The sequence below is a fragment of the Balaenoptera physalus genome, assembly GCF_965194825.1.
Source record: "Balaenoptera physalus genome assembly, chromosome: 3".
Taxonomy (NCBI): domain Eukaryota; kingdom Metazoa; phylum Chordata; class Mammalia; order Artiodactyla; family Balaenopteridae; genus Balaenoptera; species Balaenoptera physalus.
The window spans coordinates 78,284,156-78,302,711 of record NC_138890.1 but is presented as its reverse complement, the minus strand read 5'-3'; the positions used below and the strand labels follow the sequence as shown (position 1 = coordinate 78,302,711).

Sequence of the window (18,556 nt, the reverse complement as noted above, 5' to 3'; positions counted from 1 at the left end):
ATTTTATCCACACCTCTTTCTATTTCTGCACAAGTAAGAACACCTCTGTTTAACTCTTGGGTGAGTAGGAGAGTGATTGGAGGCCTTCGGGCCCTGGATGGACATTTAGGGTCGCTCTACTAGCCCTAAATTAAACTCTGACCCTCCTGTGGTTCTTAATCAATCGATCAGAAAGTGTGGTGGGGATCCGGGTCTCTGCTGGTGGGTGAAACAGAAGGAATCCAAGCTGGATGTGACAAGACATCCAGCAGGATATGATGATGAGGGCATTTCAGTGTCAAGACGAGAGGGTGGGCAGGACACGAACTTATCTCCCGGCTCCCTGACGCCCAGGTGTTCTGGGAGAGATCCCGGAGGCACGTGCCACGGGGACTGCAGCTGACAGCCCGGGGCCGGCGGCCAGGCGCCCCTCTCCGCGGGCGTGGAGCGAGCGCCTGTGTGCGCGCGAGCGGCGGGCGGCGGCGGGAGGAGGCGCAGGCGCGCTGTTCGCCCGTCTGCAGCCCCGCGCCGAGCGCCGCGTCTCGGAGAGTTGATGGCAGCACCACGGTGCGGCCACCCGGCCGAGCGCCGAGCGCAGCCTCCCGCCGCTGCCCGGGGAGCGTCCAAGATGTGGGGGGACTGGGGCGGCAGCGGCCGCCGCGGCGCCAGGGACCGGGGCGCGCAGCAGCCTCCGCTCGCCCGCCTGTGCTGACCTGCCTCGCTTGCCCCCAGAGAATGTCAGCCAAGTCCAAGGGGACCCCCTCCTCGTCCTCTCCAGCCGAGGGACCGCCGGCAGCCTCCAAAACCAAGGTGAAGGAACAAATCAAGATCATCGTGGAGGATCTGGAATTAGTCCTGGGCGACCTGAAGGACGTGGCCAAGGAACTTAAGGAGGTGAGAGGTGCGGGGTGTGGGGAAGGAGTTCGTCGCCTTTCACCCGCTGGGGTTCCCGGTCCCGTTTTCACTGGGGACCGCCAGATATTTTAACTCAAAGGAAACTATAGAAAGACGCCTGCAGACGGACTTTCTTTCCTCCGGCGACTCCTGAGAAGAGTTGTTGCACTTTCTTTTTTTTTTTAATCAGGAAGCAATCAACTAGTGTTTTAATCGATGGACCTGGGATGGTGAGAGGGGTGAACACGCGTGTCTGTGTGTGTGTGTGTGTTGGGGAAGGGGATTCACTGGGGGTGTGTCGACAGAGGAAGAAACCAGCAACCGGCCGGAGAGTGCAAGATGCTTCTCTCCTGCCCTCTTGCTCCCCCAGAGTCCGCTGGCAAGTCTCTCCTTGCCTGGCAGCCTCCTCAGGCCGGGGCTGAAAGGGGGCCGGGTTCCGGGCCCTGGGCCAGGCCCGAGAGGGCAGCCTGGGAGAAGCTCGGCTCCGGCCCCCCTCCCCGCTGCCCGAGCCCAGCTGGAAGGAAGGCGACCCGGGGCTGCTGGCAGGAGAGCCCATACTTGGGGATGTAAAGGGGGTCTGGGACTTTCTCACTTTCGCAGTTCCTGAGGCATCCCCTGCTCTCCTCGGAATGTCCCTCCCAGTAACTCCGGGCCTTCTCGCCACCCCACCTCCTTTCTTCCTCCTATCTTGTCGCGGGTTGGCATAGAACCTGGGGCGCAGGGCGCGTCGGTGAGTGCGTGCGTGAGTGTGTGTGCGTGTGTGTGTGTTTGGTGTGCGTGCACCAGCGTCTTGCCACTTGAATCCTGGCTCTTGGGAACCAGGACTGTTGTGTTTCTTTGTCGCTCCCCCCAACCCCCATTCTACTTCTGCCCTCCCACCCCCACCAGCGTTGATGCGGATAGAAAGAAGCGGAGGCAGTGTCAAGGCTGAGGATGCGTAACTCAGGCTGCAGCTCCAGGCGGGGGCGAGGGCAGGGTTGGGAGGGGTGGGGTCTCCCGCGAGCCCGCGGGTGGCATCTCGGAGCTGGTGGCAGAGTCCCAGCCCAGTGTTCCGCTACTGACTGTGTGCCTGGTGCTGTTCTCCGTCAGGGAGTCCGCACCCCCAGTTGCAGGAGAGCTGACACTGTAACTTCGAAGGTGGTGGCCGCAGTGGGAAGGGAAGGGGTGGGGCGTAGTCTAGGTCCAAAATTATAATCCTGTTTCAAAGGCCAAGAGGGAGGAGATTGAGGGTCGTTTGGATGGCTGGCCTCTAGAGACTGACCTCCTCTGTCCAATTTCCAATCCAAATGAGAGGATAGAGCTCTCCTTTTTTCTCCCCCTCTCCCCGTTACCTCTGTGAACTGAACTCCGCGTTTGTTACCAAGTACAGGTCTGTTAAAATGGCCCATTCATCGGCAGGGTTTGGTTTGCCAATGGCAAATGCCATTCTTGTAGGTTGCTCCACTGGCAGAACATAATTACTACTGAGGTCCTGAGAGCGGAGATTGATACAGATGATAGATGCGAGGAGGAAACTTGTTCGTGTTTCAGGGCTTCTCTAGGATCATTGTTTCACAACTGGTTGACAGATGGCGAGGTTATGTATAGAAATTCAAGTCTAAAGATGCTGTTTGTTTCTTTGTTATCCTTTTATTTGACATCTTTGGCAGGCTGTATTTTCATCCGAAACATGATGGCGTTTTAAAAAACGAACAAATTTAGGCAAGTTCCTTTTGGCAGAATTGTGCTTTACGGTTGTTGAGGTTTCTAAGATGGGGGATGTGCGAAACCTACATCAGCGCAGAAACGTATTTACTGCTTCAGCGAGGAGGCTGAGATTAAGAGAAATGTAGTCAATCAAAACTCCGCATCTATGGGCACATACTTCTTATGTTACGATGTGTCACTCCACTCCTTATTTTAGACAGAATAAATGACAAGAAACTGCACATGGTCCCAGTTCTGCTTTGCATCATTATTCTGTAGATGTTTGGAGACCAGGTAGATCTATAGTGAAACTTTTAACCTCACTGTAGCTCTTGGATAGAATCACAAAGAAGTGTTTCAGGGAGTCTGCGTATCTCTCTCCCTTTCACTCTTTCTGTTTTCATTTGCTTGAGGATTTTTATTAGGGAGAAAACAAACAAACAGTTTATAAAAGGAATAGAAAAGCATAGGTAATGTAAAACCAAGTAAATGAAAAGATCTGTCTTCTAGACAGAGCTAGAGATAAAATTTTATCTTGATGCTTTGTAAGCTTTGATTGGTTGCCAGGGCCTGTCTGGCTAAAAATTTCACCCCTGAGAGTGGAATTTATGAATGATAAATGATTTGATGTGATTATTAATTACTTTTGTGAGGATATCATCATCCTAGGTTTGCACATGGAGTTGTGGATACTATGTCTGAATGTCAAAACACTGGCCATTTATGTAATAGGAGAGAGAGTTATTTCAAGAACAAAATATTTATAGGGCATGTTTAACCTATGACATCGTGCAGTTGTCCAGCATTTATCTTTTTAAGATAATATTGCACACATGACTGAACCTGTTTTTGATGTAATTTTGAATGGAGGAGTAACTGAAAACTTTGTAAATCACAAACCTGTTGGTGTCTACACCTATGACTTGTAAATATAAATGTCACTATTCATTAATTGTTACATTCACTATTCTGGCAGCTTATCATTGGTATATACTAAATATAAACGGTTATATTTTGAATTCTAATTCCTTTATTGGCAATGGTATGCGTTTAGGCCATAATATATTTTGGAACAGAAATTAGAAATAAGAAAGTGATTATGACCGCATCACTATATCATTCACCATATGGTATTTGTTTTTTCCCTGCCTTTTTCTTTTTTTTTTCTTTTTTTTTTTTAAACATCTTTATTGGAGTAAAATTGCTTTACAATGGTATGTTAGTTTCTGCTTTATAACAAAGTGAATCAGTTATACATATACATATGTCCCCATATCTGCCTTTTTCCTTCTAACTAAAATGTGCTATTCTGAATATTTTGTCCTTTATTTTTGCATAAACTCTGCACCAACAATATTGGACTTTTGCTTGAGGTTATTCTGAAATTTATTTTCTCTTTAGAAGTTTTCTGGGCTTCAGTCATCTGAAAATTCAGGTAGTGGGATAGATTCCAACATAATAGTAGCCGCTTGGAACTCTTTCACAATTAGTAACAGGGACTTCCCTGATGGCACAGTGGTTAAGAATCCACCTCCAATGCAGGAGACATGGGTTCGAGGCCTGGTCCAGGAAGATCCCACATGCCGCAGAGTAATTAAGCCAGTGTGCCGCAACTACTGAGCCTGCTCTCTAGAGTTTGTGAGCCACAACTACTGAGCCCACGTGCCACAACTACTGAAGCCTGTGCACCTAGAGCCCATGCTCTGCAACAAGAGAAGCCACCGCAATGAGAAGCCCACGCACCACAACAAAGAGTCGCCCCCACTCGCCACAACTAGAGAAAGCCCGTGCACAGCAATGAAGACCCAACGCAGCCAAAAATAAATAAGTAAATAAATAAATTAATTAATGATGAACAAAAAAATTAAAAAAAATTAAAAAAACCAAAATATATATATATATTGCTAAGCCCTGGGAGTAGACATGACCGTTATGGAGAAACCAGTAAAGATAAGTTGTTCTGTCTGCTCTGGAATCACTGACTGATTGGACTCCATGAGTGGGAAGGTTTTGTCAGCTTTGTGACTATTGATTGGAAAGCACTCATTGTTTCTCTTATAATGTCATAAATAGAAATAAATTAAAATTAAGTTTAATTTTGAAAAGTTTGAAAACCCATAGGAAATGATCCATTTGGGGGCTGATGAAAACAGAATTAATAGAATTAACAATTATCTGCAAAATATTTTTGTTTTTAAATATTTTTTCTCTTTTTTAATGACTTAGCCACTTGAAGTGCTTTAGTTTATTGATCTAGGAAATCCTACCAAATATTTTTTGGTTAATGAATCCATGCATATAAAATTCATTACTTGAACAAATTACAGAGAATAATGTCTTGAGTATTTTCTAAAGTCATGAATGAGTGAGATTTCACAGATGATCAATTTGTAGCAATAGCTGTATTTTTAGTACTCTATACAACAGTCTACTCTCTCAAACTGAAGTATATTACCAAATGCTAAAATGCTCTTTAGTTTTTCTTTTCTTAAGCCTGATGGCTTAGCATGTTACTAAAAGAGCAGCATGGTTCTGAGAAAATAAAAATAACCAATAACCATCCTTTACTGTCTCTCTATTTCCAATGCATTAAACCATTCAAGACTCAGAGAATTAGCTGATAAGAAATTCAAGCAGACTTAAAGTAATAAATAGACAGTGTGTTTCAGGCAATAGTGAAGTAATAGATAATAAAACCAATGTAATAGTTTCATTGTTACTTGGATTATGTTTTTTCCGCCCTTACTGCTCTGAGGATCTCAGGTAATTAAATCAAAATGTAGGAAAAGAGATAGAAACGTAAGTTTGAGTAAAACATATTTTCCCACACAAATTAAACTACAGAGCTTCTGTAGAACTAGTTCATGAAAAATATCATGGACAATTTTTGAAAGGGGAAAAATTCCAATAAAATGCTAACCCATTTCTGATTAAAATGTGCATAATTGACATTAAGTTGAAAATAAAAGATTGATAAACAATGAAGGGTACTTTTTTTTCCTTTAAAATTTAAATTTATTTGTGTATTTTATTAAGATTTTATTTTGGGGGGAAGTTTTAGGTTCACAGCAAAATCGAGGGAGAGGTACAGAGATTCCCTTATACGCCCTGCCCCCATGCATGTGTAGCATCCCCCATTATCAACATCCCCCACCAGATTGATACATTTGGTACAACTGATGGATCTACATTGACACATCATTATCATCCAATGCCCATAGTTTCTGTTAGGGTTTACGCTTGATGTTGGACATTTTGTGACTTTGGACAAATATGTAATGATACATATCTATCATTATGGTGTCCTACAGAGTATTTTCATGCCCTAAAATTCCTCTGTGCTCCACGTATTCATCCTTCCTTCAAATCCTAAGGATACTAGTTTGTTAAAGAAGATATTTCATAAGGAATACAGTATATGAATAATATACAAAGTTTGGAAAAAATCTAAAAATTAGAAAGGAGAAAATAAAAATTATCTTTAATGCCACACGTAAGTAGATATATTGAGAATGTTGCTATATTTTCTTTCCATCTCTTTGTATGCATGTTTTTAACAGACAAAGTCATGTAAAATTAGGAAGTTATATACAATGATGTTTTCTGCTTTCTGGAATACTTTTAGATCTTAACCATTATATAGATCTGTTATAAGTTACTTTATCATGCCCCTAATGTTCGACATTCTATTTATTAACAAATTTTTGTGGTTGTTTAAGTATCATTAAAAGAACAGCTTTGACAATAAAAATAGCTAAGACAGATAGATTTTTACTACCTGCCTCATACTATTCTATTTCTTAATATTAGGTCTTCTAATTCTGAAAACAGACATATGAGGAAGGTACTATTGTTACTCTATTTTAGAGATAAGAAAACAGAGGCCAGAGATGTAAAGTCACTTGCCAAGGTCCCTTACTTGTGAGTGAGGCTTCAGTGCTAGGCATTTTAGTGCTACAGCCCAGGCATTTAACCACTAAGTTCTGTGGATCTTCCTATTTTTCCCCCCAATTGCTTAGAAATCAAGGGTGTGAAAGTTTTAAAGTTTTCAATCCAACTTGCCAAACTATCTTCCAGGGAGTTTTTCACAAGTTTTTACTCCCAGCATCTGTATATGTGTGGACGCATCTTCTTAAATTTCTAGTGAAGCTAATAAAACTTTTAAGTCTTACTGTGAGTATATTATTTCGTTGTGGTAACAGTCATTGTTTTTGTGGGTTGTACTCAGTTTTGGGCACCAGTATTGAGGCAAAATTAATAGTGAGTTAACTAGACATTTCAGTTTTCATCTTCCGAATAAATAGGTACTGCCATGAATTACTTTTGACCTATTTACTCTTCAACAAAAACTTTAAGAAAAATATGACATTTCTTTTTTATATTATGACTTAGACAATAAAGGAACAACTAATATGGGTGCTTGCTGATGTCTAGCATTGTATATAGCAGTTTCAAATGAATTTAAAAGAATTTGGGAAACTTTTATTCTCTTTTGTTATCAAATTGCCTGAGAAGGGAGGTACTGTCCTTAAGTTTTCTGATATGTTTGGGGTTTGACAGTTGTTTGCTTTCTGCTGTGACAGGTGAATAGAGAAGCTTGTTGAATATTTACCAGGCCCCAAATTATTGAGCTGGCTAGCAATGCCAAATGTATCTTTATGGTTAGATTTTGCATGTTAGTTTTAGTGCTACCAATTTTAAGCCACCCGCTCTTCCCCTCACATATAAGGGAAAAAAGAAATGACCTTATTCTAAAATCCTATTTTTTTTTTTATAGTATAATATGAATAGAAGTGTTTTTATTATATCAAAAGTTAGTTCATTAGGAAGAACTGCTCAGAATTAAGATTTCTTAGACCTGGGAAACCAAAGTCAATGCTACTTCAGCTCTAAATAAGAGCCAGAAAATAACATCAACTGAAACGAGAAAATAGGCATGTCTAGGTAATGTCCACATCAAAGTAGGTTCACAAGGTGGCCTGTCAACTCGGAACAGATGTTGCCTTATGTGGCACAAGCTATTTGTATTTTTGAGAATGGACGGATGTGAGGATTCCAAAGGAATTGAATTTCAGGCCTCACTTTAGGTAAGAAACATTAACATTGTTAGGACAGAACTTATATTTATGATCGTTGTTTTTCCTCCTTCTGCTTTGCAAATGTTACTTCGGGTTGATGTTTGAGATAAATGTTTACTTGTACAATAATTGAAGTCAGTCAAATTATATACCTATGCCCAATGAGTCAGTTATTATGTTGTTTGACCTATTATAAATAGACTTTCAGCTACAGATAGCATGTACCATACTTGTCTGGAGAAAGCAAATTTGACAATTTCTAACAGGTTCTCTTTTGTAGTACTGTCCAAAAGCTAACAGATTTATTGTTGTTTGTTGGCCTCTTTCATAATATCATATCTTTTTTGTTGTTGTTTTTTATAATTAATTAATTTATTTATGGCTGGGCTGGGTCTTCGTTTCTGTGCGAGGGCCCTCCCTAGTTGTGGCAAGCGGGGGCCACTCTTCATCGCGATGTGCGGGCCTCTCACTATCGCGGCCTCTCTTGTTGCGGAGCACAGACTCCAGACGCGCAGGCTCAGTAATTATGGCTCACGGGCCCAGCTGCTCCGCGGCATGTGGGATCTTCCCAGACCAGGGCTCGAACCCGTGTCCCCTGCATTGGCAGGCAGATTCTCAACCACTGAGCCACCAGGGAAGCCCCATAATATCATATCTTATCCTAAGATTTTGAACTATGTTCATGTGACAAAAAAATGCCAGGTTAAAAAATATGTATCAGTCAAATTAGCTGTCTTCTATAGGCAGTAGTTCGTAATTTTTTCCCCCATGTCACAGAGCACTTTGAAAGAATGACAGAATTGTGGGTATTTCCTCTGGAACAAAGGCTCATGAAGACATAAGTTTTTGCAGATGTTTAGGGAAGCTTGAGTGGGTGAGAATAATTCAGGTGAAGAGACAAAACAAGTGATTGATTTAAAAAAAAAATTTCAGCTAGTTGTTTGAGACTTATCTCCATAATTTTCAAGATCATAAGTCCTGACCCTACAAAAAAGGAAAAAAGAAATACTGATGGCTATAAATTGATGGTTTTTATTCCAGGAGCAAATGGGCAGTTTATCAGCAATTTACTTCTCTTAGAGTGACTCTGGTAGATGTAATCTATCTCAAAGTGGGGTAGGAGTATATGTATATGTATATATATATATATATATATATATATATATATATATATATGTGTGTGTGTGTGTGTATGTATATATATACATACACACACACACACATTTCACTAATCTGAAACTGTAGAATGCTCTTGTGTCTGAAGGTTAACTCTCACATTTTTTTTTTTTTTTATGATATGTGCTAGAGAATGTCACCACATGGAAGGATAGAATGTTTGTTTCCAGAGCTTATTGTAAATTAAGCATGTTCTCTTATTAAAACTGGTCCCAGAACAGCATTTTTCTTTATTTTATTATTTGTTTGTGTGACACTAGTTCATGAATGAAGAAAGATTTATTGAATTCTTGATATGTGTAAGATACTGTGCAAAAGAACATAAAGGATGCCAACATGAATAAGCTTAAGGACCTGCCCTTGAAGAAAGTCACCTGTAGTAGGATGAACTTCACCTTTAGTAGAGTGCAAGAAGTAACTCTAAGGCAATGTGAAATGTGTAAGGAGACATGTCTAACAATTTTAACTCTTACTCAGAGTAAAATGAGGACTTTGCAATTTTGAGCTGTAAGAGTGACCAGATCTGAACTACTTCCATTGCTTCCTCTTTGCCTTTAATTTCTGTCTAGTTCAGGGTTTCTCAAAATTGGCTCTATTGACATTTTGGGCAGATAATTCTTTGTTGTTGATGGCTGTCCTATACATTGTAGGATATTTAGAGCATCCCTGGAATGTACTAACTAGATGTCAACAGCAACTAAAAATGTCAGTGTGACAACTAAGAGTGTTTCTAGACATTGCCAAATGTGCCCTGGGGGTGTGAGGGGAATCACCCTAGTTGAGAATGACTGCTCTAGCTTTTCCCTCTTATTCCATGTCACTTACATATTTCTTAATATTGCTTTCTTTACCCACCTTTTTATTTATTTAAACTTTTATTTGGTATTTATCTGTCAAGCACCGGGGCTTTATGTTCCTTTCATATCTTGTATTCTTTTCTTTTGTTTAAAAAGACCATTATTTGTGCCTTTTCTTACATTTACCTGATTCGTTTCTTTTTCCCTTCACTGAACCTACTCTTAAAATATATCTTCTCACTTTCACTCACCACTTCCCTTATCTCATTTTCTACTTTTCACAATCAAATAAAGATTAAATTGAAAAATTTCAAGGAAATTGTATACATGTGTGTATTGTAAGATTTGGGAAAAAAAAGGGAAACTCAGAAGGGACGATGGGCTGAGGCTGAGCTGCTTGTCTTCTTGCCACCATTAGTTCCTGAGTGAGGTCAGTGGCAATCTTTACTGGAAAGAAGTCCTCTTCATCTCATCTATCAAACTGTCTTATGCTTCTCCTGCCTCTTCCATTTCTGTAGAGATAGGGGAGGTTTGAATGGTGTCACTGCTTTGTGGTGTGGCACAAGTTATAGAAGAAATACAGTGATGGTCATGATGATGATGATGGTGATGGTGATGATGATGATGATGATGGTGACGATGATGATGATGAACTGAATGTGACTAAGGTCTGTTCAGTACTCACATGTACCATGAGCTGTTCTGAGTTAACTCGCTTAATCCTCTCAGTCACCCTTTGACGTCGTTATAATTGTCCTACTTACGAGGAAGCTGAGACAGAGGGGGTAACTAATATAGAGAGCAAATGATGGAGTTGGACTCCTGATATTTCTCCCTTTAAACTGTTGTCCAGAACCAGCTCCCCAGTTCCCAGCAGCAACATAGTTACTCTGCTGTTTTTCAGGCTTTTAACTTCAGTACCATCTCTTTTCCTCTCCTTCCTCCGCTATGTCATCTGTCACGCTTCCCTTTCTTGTTCCTTCCTTCTCCTCTTCCTGTCTTCTTCATTTTGTATTCTTTTCCTTCTTCTCTTTTCCTTCTTCTCCTTCCTCATAAGCTTCTTTTATATACGTTAATATATTATACACTTATTCAAAACTTTTAAAAAAATGTCTGCTATATGCAAGGCAATGTGCTAAGGAATAAAAATAAAATATTGAGCAACACACACATGACCCCTGACATCTGGAACTTACATGCTAGTGGGAGGACATTATTCAAATAATAACAGAAATAATATTTATTAAGGAGTGTTAAAGGCTATGAAAGAAAAGTACATGGTACAACAAGAGCATAAAATTATTGATAAGTCTTTAATCATTGATAAATGTTAAAGGCCATGAAAGAAAAGTACATGGTACAACAAGAGCATAAAATCATTGATAAGTCTTCTTCTAAATAGGGGGTTTCAGATTGGCTGTCTTCCTTCCCACTGCCACCTCTCTAATCCCTATGCTATCAATTTCATGGAAGATGTTTTAACAGCCCTAGAGCTATCCATCTCTTGTTCTCCTCTGCCAATTCATTCCTTAAACACTACCAGATTAATCTTCTTAATGCACTGCTTTCTTCAGGCCACTCCCCTGCATAAAAGATCACACACTATTCTCCTGATACTTAAAATGTCAAATGAACAAACCCAGCCTTACAGCCAGATATCCAGCAGTCGCATTGTTTCAGTTTGGCCTTATCGCTTTCCTTCCTTCAGGGAGTAACAGAGACCATCCCAGACAATCTTGACACCATCACAATTTTTACCCAACTTGAATTCTGTATTCCTCATGTTTATGGTCACTATGCCTCTCAGCTGTATTTGCTTATGTTCCTTAACAATTGCTCCCTGTTTGTGCCTTAAAAAAAAAAAAAAAAAAAAAAAGTGCCTTTCTCTTTTAGTTACCATGTAGTCTTTAGTACAACATTTTTAAAGTCTTACTCTTGTTATCTGATGAGGAACTTAAAGATCCAATTCTGAGTAATACTTATTAAAGCTGTTAAGGAATAAAAGCCAATAATTACACTTGTGCGTGAGAGCCTGTTCTTTCTCATCTACTCAAGAAAATCAGTAACAATTCTCACCTGTCTCTACTCTACCATCTTTTGTTCATTCTCCCCCAGATGATTCCCATCAGCATAAAAGTGAAAATAAATAGTAATATACTCTCTTGATCCCACTTCTCCTGAAAATTACCGTCCCACTTCTTAGCTCTCCTTTACCAAAAATCTTACGTTTTATACTTGACATCACCTGTTTCCTCTTATTCTTTCCTAAACCCACTCCGATCAGTCCTACACTCTAACCACTACACTGAAACTGCCTTTGTCAAGATTGTCAGTGACTCTATGTTATTTAATCAAATGGTCAATTTTTAGTCCTAACCTTATTTATCAGCATTTGACAGTCTCTTTAATAATCTTTCTTCACTTGGCTTGAAGAATACCATGCTTTCTCACCTCACTGATTTTTTTTTCCTCAGATACCTTTGCTTATTTCTCCTCTAAGTTGTCTGAGCTCAAATTTGATCCTTTTTTAAAAAAAAATTATTTACACTCCCCTTATTGGTATTTTATTCAGTCTGGAGGTTAAATTCCATTTATAGGTTCATGACTTCCAAATTTGTGTCTCCGGCCTAGACATTTCTTCTAAATTTATATGGTCAGTGGTCTTTTCTGTATCTCTACTTGGATGTCTAAGAGACATCTTCACCTTTCCATGTCCAAACTGGAATGTTGATTTTTTCCTTTCCTCAAAACTTAGCCTTTTCAGTCTTTGCCAAGTCAATGGATGGTGTTAGAGTCATTATCAACTCCTTTTCCTCGTGCATGATACACAGTTCATCAGACTGTGGTTGGCTCTACCTTCAAAATATTTGTAGAATTTGACCAATTCTTGGCTCCTCCACTGCTACCACACTGGTTCAAGCCAACATCCTCTCTCATTTTGGTTGCTACAGTAACCTCCTGACCATTCTCTCTTGCTTCCTTAAGCCCCCTTTTTTAAGCTCAGCGATATGGGTAAATCTCGATCACATTATTGTTCTCAAATCTCTGTAATGACTTGCCATTTTACTCAAAGTGCTCACAGTGGTTATGAGGCCCCAGATTTCCCTTCACCCGTGTTTTCACGCTCACTTCCTTTCTTACTAATTTCTCTTTGGCTGTCTTTTCTTCAGCCTCACTAATCTTGCTATTTCAAGAATGAATGTGCCATGCACATTTTTATGGCTAACTCCACTCTACTGCTCTGTTACCTCATTAAAGTTTCACTCACATGTTACCCCACCACAGCTAATTCTGGCAACTCCACATGTTGTTATACACTCTGGCATTCTCCATCTTTCTTTTCCTATTTCACCTTTTCTCTTTTCCTTAATTCTTATTAGCTTCTGATATACTAAACAATTTATTCCTAGTATTCATTATTTATTTGTTTGTTTCCCACATTTAGAATGTCAACTCCTGGAGGTCAGTGACTTTGTTTTATTCCCTTATGTATCTCAAGTGACTAGAGCAGTGCAGTGGCTGTCATGTGATAGTTGCTCATTAAATGAATTCATGAATAACTGGATCTCTTCCAACTTTTGTTCCATTAAAGTTCTCAAAGATCAAACTATTACCTTTCACTTTCCACTGCCCATCTGCCAGTTACAGAGAAGGAACATGTAGTAGATGCTTTTTCAATACTTTTTGCATGGATTTTTTATCTTCCTGCCTTTACATATGGTAGTAGTTTGTAGGTTGGCTGAAGGGAGCTCTTGTTCCCCTACTTTGATTTTTAAAATCTACTAACCTCATTAAACCCATTCCACTAAACCCAATCCATATTCTTATTCTTTGAAATGGACAAAGGATCTCTCCATAACAGCTAACACATTGAATGCTTACTATGTGTCAGGCAGAGTTCTAAATGTTAAAAAAATATTAACTCATCAAGTCCTGACCCTTCTTGACTCCCAACCAGTGGCTCCCATATTATCCCTCCCATATGGAAATTCTAGGGACATCCTGTTTATATAAAACCTAAATGTGGTGTAACTTCAGGCCTTCACCTTCAGACAAGTCTGGCTCTGATTTCAGAGTGCCCATTGTTCCCTAAGGTTCAGGGATGTCATTTTAAACTCTTTGAAGCACATCAGATATAATTCTACTTTCTTCCATTCAAGTGTGTAAACTACAGTGAGGAGAAAGTATGTCTTTTTTTTTATAGCATTCACTCTATTTTTCTGCTTCTTGAACATTGTGTACCTTTCTTGTCATTAGTCATCATAAATTTTAAATTAACTGGAAAATGACACACAAAAGTGATATTGGATACTATTTAAATACATTTTAATCATCCTACTATGTCCATAAGAAATAAGCAAGCAGCTTGTTGCAAAGATTGCAAAGATCCAATATTATGGGAAACACTCAAAAACTAGGTAATATTTGCATTTGGCTTCTTTTTCTTCTTTTTCTTTTGTGTACTCCCTCTAGTGTTCAAAAATATGAGTACTTATAATTAGCCTATTCAAATACTAAAGAACACACATTAATATAAAATTAAGCCCTTCTTAACCTGATATATATATATATATATATATATATATATATATATATATATATATATAAATGTTTTTTTCCCCCTCTGGAGATTATATTGTCCAGTTACTGAATTTTCAATGTATTGTATGAAAAACATTCTTTCTCCCCTTTCCTATGGGAATTTGATTATGTCTGTCTTTCATATGTATATTTTCAACCTGTCCACTTCAGTCAGGGGAAATATTGGACTTCTTGAACTTCTGTCTTTAAAGACCAAAATTTTCCCCAATTTTTAAATCTGAGGCCTAGGCTTTAGTTGGGCATTTGGATATGAACAAGAATCTTCCCACATGCTAGAAATGAAAAAAAAAAAAAAACTATATTAACTAGAGGAGTGTTTTTGAACATGGAAATTAAAATATTTAAATAATTGACATCATTTTATTTTAATATATTGAAACATTATCTAAATACTTTTGTTTCAAGGTACCTTAAGAAATAACAAAGGTATCCCTAGGAATAACAAATAAGTAAAAATAAATAACGTGTATAAACAATTGTCATTTAATATAGAATATTAATAATTGCTAGAATATATAGAAGAGAAAATAATTTTAAATTGTAAAGTTAAATAATTATTACTGTTTGGAAAGTTTTAAAAATCAGAGGCTAGTGTTTGAAGTCAATTTTTCTAAACTGACATATAATAATGTTACTTATATTTGATTAATGCCCTTCAGTTTCTAAACTACTTTGATGCCTGCTATTTCAATTCCTCATAGTCAGATGAAGTTAAAAAAAGAATAGAAAGAATAAATTATTTTGAGTGACTTTCAGAGACATTGTTTTCTAAGCTCTATCAACTCCCTGGAAGTATTTTGATATTATAATGATTAGTACATTTTAGATGGAATTTAATACTCAACATTCACCCTATATATTTTGTAGGGAGATATATTCAATACTTTAACATTATTCATAACAGACTGCATTGTATGCCCTTGGGGGAAGTTACATTTTTAAAACACACAGAATAACATGGTATGGAATGCCTATTTGGGGTTGTTTCATTACAGGCAGTATGCACCAAAATGCTCGAGAACCTAACATCTGCTTCCTGAAGTCATTAATACTAATAAATATAATGTCTAATGAATTCCATTACTCACCAACAAGCTTTTAGGTTACCTGGGTTCTGATATACTCTGCCTTGAATACTGGGTTGGCCAATAACACTTCTTGGATTTTTTTTTTTTTTTTTGCTGGCGGGGTGGGGATAGTTATTGAAACACTATCTGAATTCCTATTCATAATGCTTTTCTTTTTGTCACTCTACTGATTTAGCATTATTTAATAGAGTTAACTCCTACATTATAACTTAGCTCTTTCTTAGATTTGAAATGTCTCTAACCATATTATATTCTTATTGGTTCCTGATCATGTGTCTTCTTTCCTCAGGAAAATTGATGAAGAAAAAGGGATTTAATAAAAAAGCACTGACACCTGAACAGAGTTTCAGAGAGGAAAAAAAAGCAAAAAACAAAAAACAGAACAAGGGCTATCATTTAATAAAGAAATATAGTAATAAGCTTGCTTTATATAGAGTTAGGACACTTATAATATTTAGTGAAGGTAGGACACTATTTACTAAGTTGATACAAGATGACGATTGTCTTAAATTGTGAGGAAATCTAAACCAATTAAGTACTTTTTAGTCAGAAAGTTTGATCTCCTATGAAATTATATAAAATTGTCTTATTTCACTCTACACCAATAGAAAATGTATGAGGACTGATTGAATTCATGTCTTCATAAGTCCTCCTCTAAGCCATCCTATATAGTACTTCTCAACTTGGCAATGACCTAAAGTACTTTTTGACTGTAAAGTACATGGCAGACAGCACTTTGGCTGATTTATTTCTCTTTGATATTTGTTAATTTTCAAAAATAACACAGATACTTAACCAGCATCTTAAAAGGTATCACTACAGATATTGGTTCCATTTTTATTATAGGAGATGTACATGTGTGTATTATAAAATTCTGAATCTCTGTAGGAAATCTGTTTTTTGAAAGTAGAGATCAAAATAATAATATATTAATGTATTTCCTATAAATTATAGAAAGCATATTACTTTTCTCAGTACAGGTGGAAAATGATGCATCAACATGGCTAGGAGTATAGCTTTAAAAAAATGTTTTTGTGAATTTAAGAAAATCTTAATACAAGTGTTGCATCAATACACAGAATTTGGTTAGTGATAAAGAAAATTTTAGATTGTAGTATTTTTATAGAATTAGGTAAAATTTGTTTCTATTTGCCTCGAATATTTTTTTCCAAAATAAATTTTGAAATAGTTTAATGATTATATTCAGATAGGTTTCCGTTACTAAAGAGAACCAAGAAATATCCAAATTTGACTTAGTATCTGATCTGTCATTCTAATAAAAAATGATGATGAATGGCTCATTTTTTGTTGTTTTAATTGCCATAATGTCAGTATTTTTTAAATGAAATTTAGCAGGGGAACAGAAATGACAAATATAATTAATAGGAAAAGTGCCATCTTTTTTTTTTAATGAGCATTTTACCCACTGGACATTTTCTTCCTTTACAGTCAAAGTATATGTTCCATGAGAGTAAGGACCCTATATGTCTTACATCACTACACTCTCTTAGTTTAGAGCAATGCCTATCACGCCGTACCCTAGCAAACTATATTTAATGAAGACCTATAAAAGAGTGAATAAGGAATTCTGAATATCTGAGTATCTATAATTTAAGTCTTATATATACTCCCTTTTTGTTTCTTTCATTATTTCCGAATTCAACTATTGTATTGTTTAAGGTAGATTAGATGATACTGCAGTAATAAATTAACCCTAATGCTAGTAAACGTTAACAAATGATTCTTTGTCTAATACACTATACTCTCCAATGCAAGGTGATGGGGAGCTCTGTTCCAAGGAGTTGCTTAGGGACCCAGTCTCTCGTGATACTGCTATCTAAACACAGCATTTCCAGGGAAAAAAGAATGCAAGAATTTATACCCACATTCCTGTCTTTTAGTCTGCAAAGCAACACAGATTGCCTGTGTATACAGAACGGTAGCCCCAACCTAGATGCAAGGGAAATGAAGTCTTATAAACCCATGATGAAGAAGATCACTTGGGATTTGGTGAACCCAGTATTGTGTTGGCCACAACTTTACTCTTTCCAGATTCTTGTTTTTCAAAGTTAGGTTTATCGGATATTCACTTCATCAAATAGGTTTCCCACACACACGCGCACACATGTTTCTTACATGCACAGAGGATTTGTGAAACTCAATAAATTTGGCATTATTTCCTAAACTTATTGGATTAAGGAGTCTGCTTTTTGGAGACCATCTGTCAGGACTAGTATTCTGTGGAACAATTTTAGAAAACACTTGATCAAATAGGTTAAATAAATGTCAGAATTTATCATAAAAAGAAGAAACTCACATTTGGTGGAGTCTTTAGCTTATAATAAATCCGTGGATGAATCCCTTTTGATACATGTATCCCTTTTGATTGTGCTTGTCAGTAAAACTTAAATAGAATAACAATATATTATTTAGCTCATCATGAAGACAAATTTCTGACCACCTCAGACGTCAGAGCCAATGCCCTGAAATTAAGAGAAAAAAGAATTGCCTATAATTGACCTAAGTGATTCTTAACTAATTTTTGCAAAGATCATTCACTAAAGCAAGTTTACTTTATTTTAGTCAATTCCAACTTGGTCTTAGTTGGCAAAAATATTAACAATCTTGGTTTTAAGTACATAGCAAGTTACAGATGCCAAATTAGGATGGGTTGCAGGTTTTCTTTCCCCCCCCTAGACGCTTGTATACTGGCACTGGTGTGGAACAAAAGCATATAGCCCAACTGTAAGGAAAAACCCAGAATGACTATTAAAAAATAAGCAAATGCACAGTAGCAACTAACCATATTTGTTAATAGGAGAAAATATCTCTATTCCTCAATTATTTACATTGTCTAAACAAAGTTAAATTACCAGTAGCATACTCTGTTTTAAAAAGTCTGGCAAATGCATAAAAATTTGAAATGATTGTCAATCCAAGTACTGAAAGTAAAAAAAAAAAAAAAAAAAAATTATGTTTCATTCCTTAAAACAATAAGTTAAGAAAAGAGTGATTTTTGGAATATATCCTACTCTCTGTATAAATTAGAAGACAATGGTATAATGCTGTTTTGAATTTATAGGATATAATGTGTCATATAGATTTTTATTTCTCATTTTCTCTATTAATAAGGTGGTGAAATAATTAGGAAGTCGGGACTTAGTATTGTAAGTAGTTGCTCTAAATTGCATGATACATATATATTTCCTATTATTGTATAGTATAAATAATATGTCATATAATTTAAATTTAATTC

General features: G+C 37.5%; 1 protein-coding gene across 1 annotated transcript in view; it reads left to right on the top strand.

Moving 5' to 3' along the window:
* Positions 1-286: 286 nt before the first annotated feature.
* PRR16 (proline rich 16) overlaps positions 287-18,556 on the top strand; it is a 174,521-nt gene continuing 156,251 nt past the window's right edge. The window contains 1 exon segment of the mRNA XM_082457916.1: positions 287-873. Within this exon segment, the coding sequence (XP_082314042.1) occupies positions 715-873 (159 nt within the window). The 5' untranslated portion in view covers positions 287-714.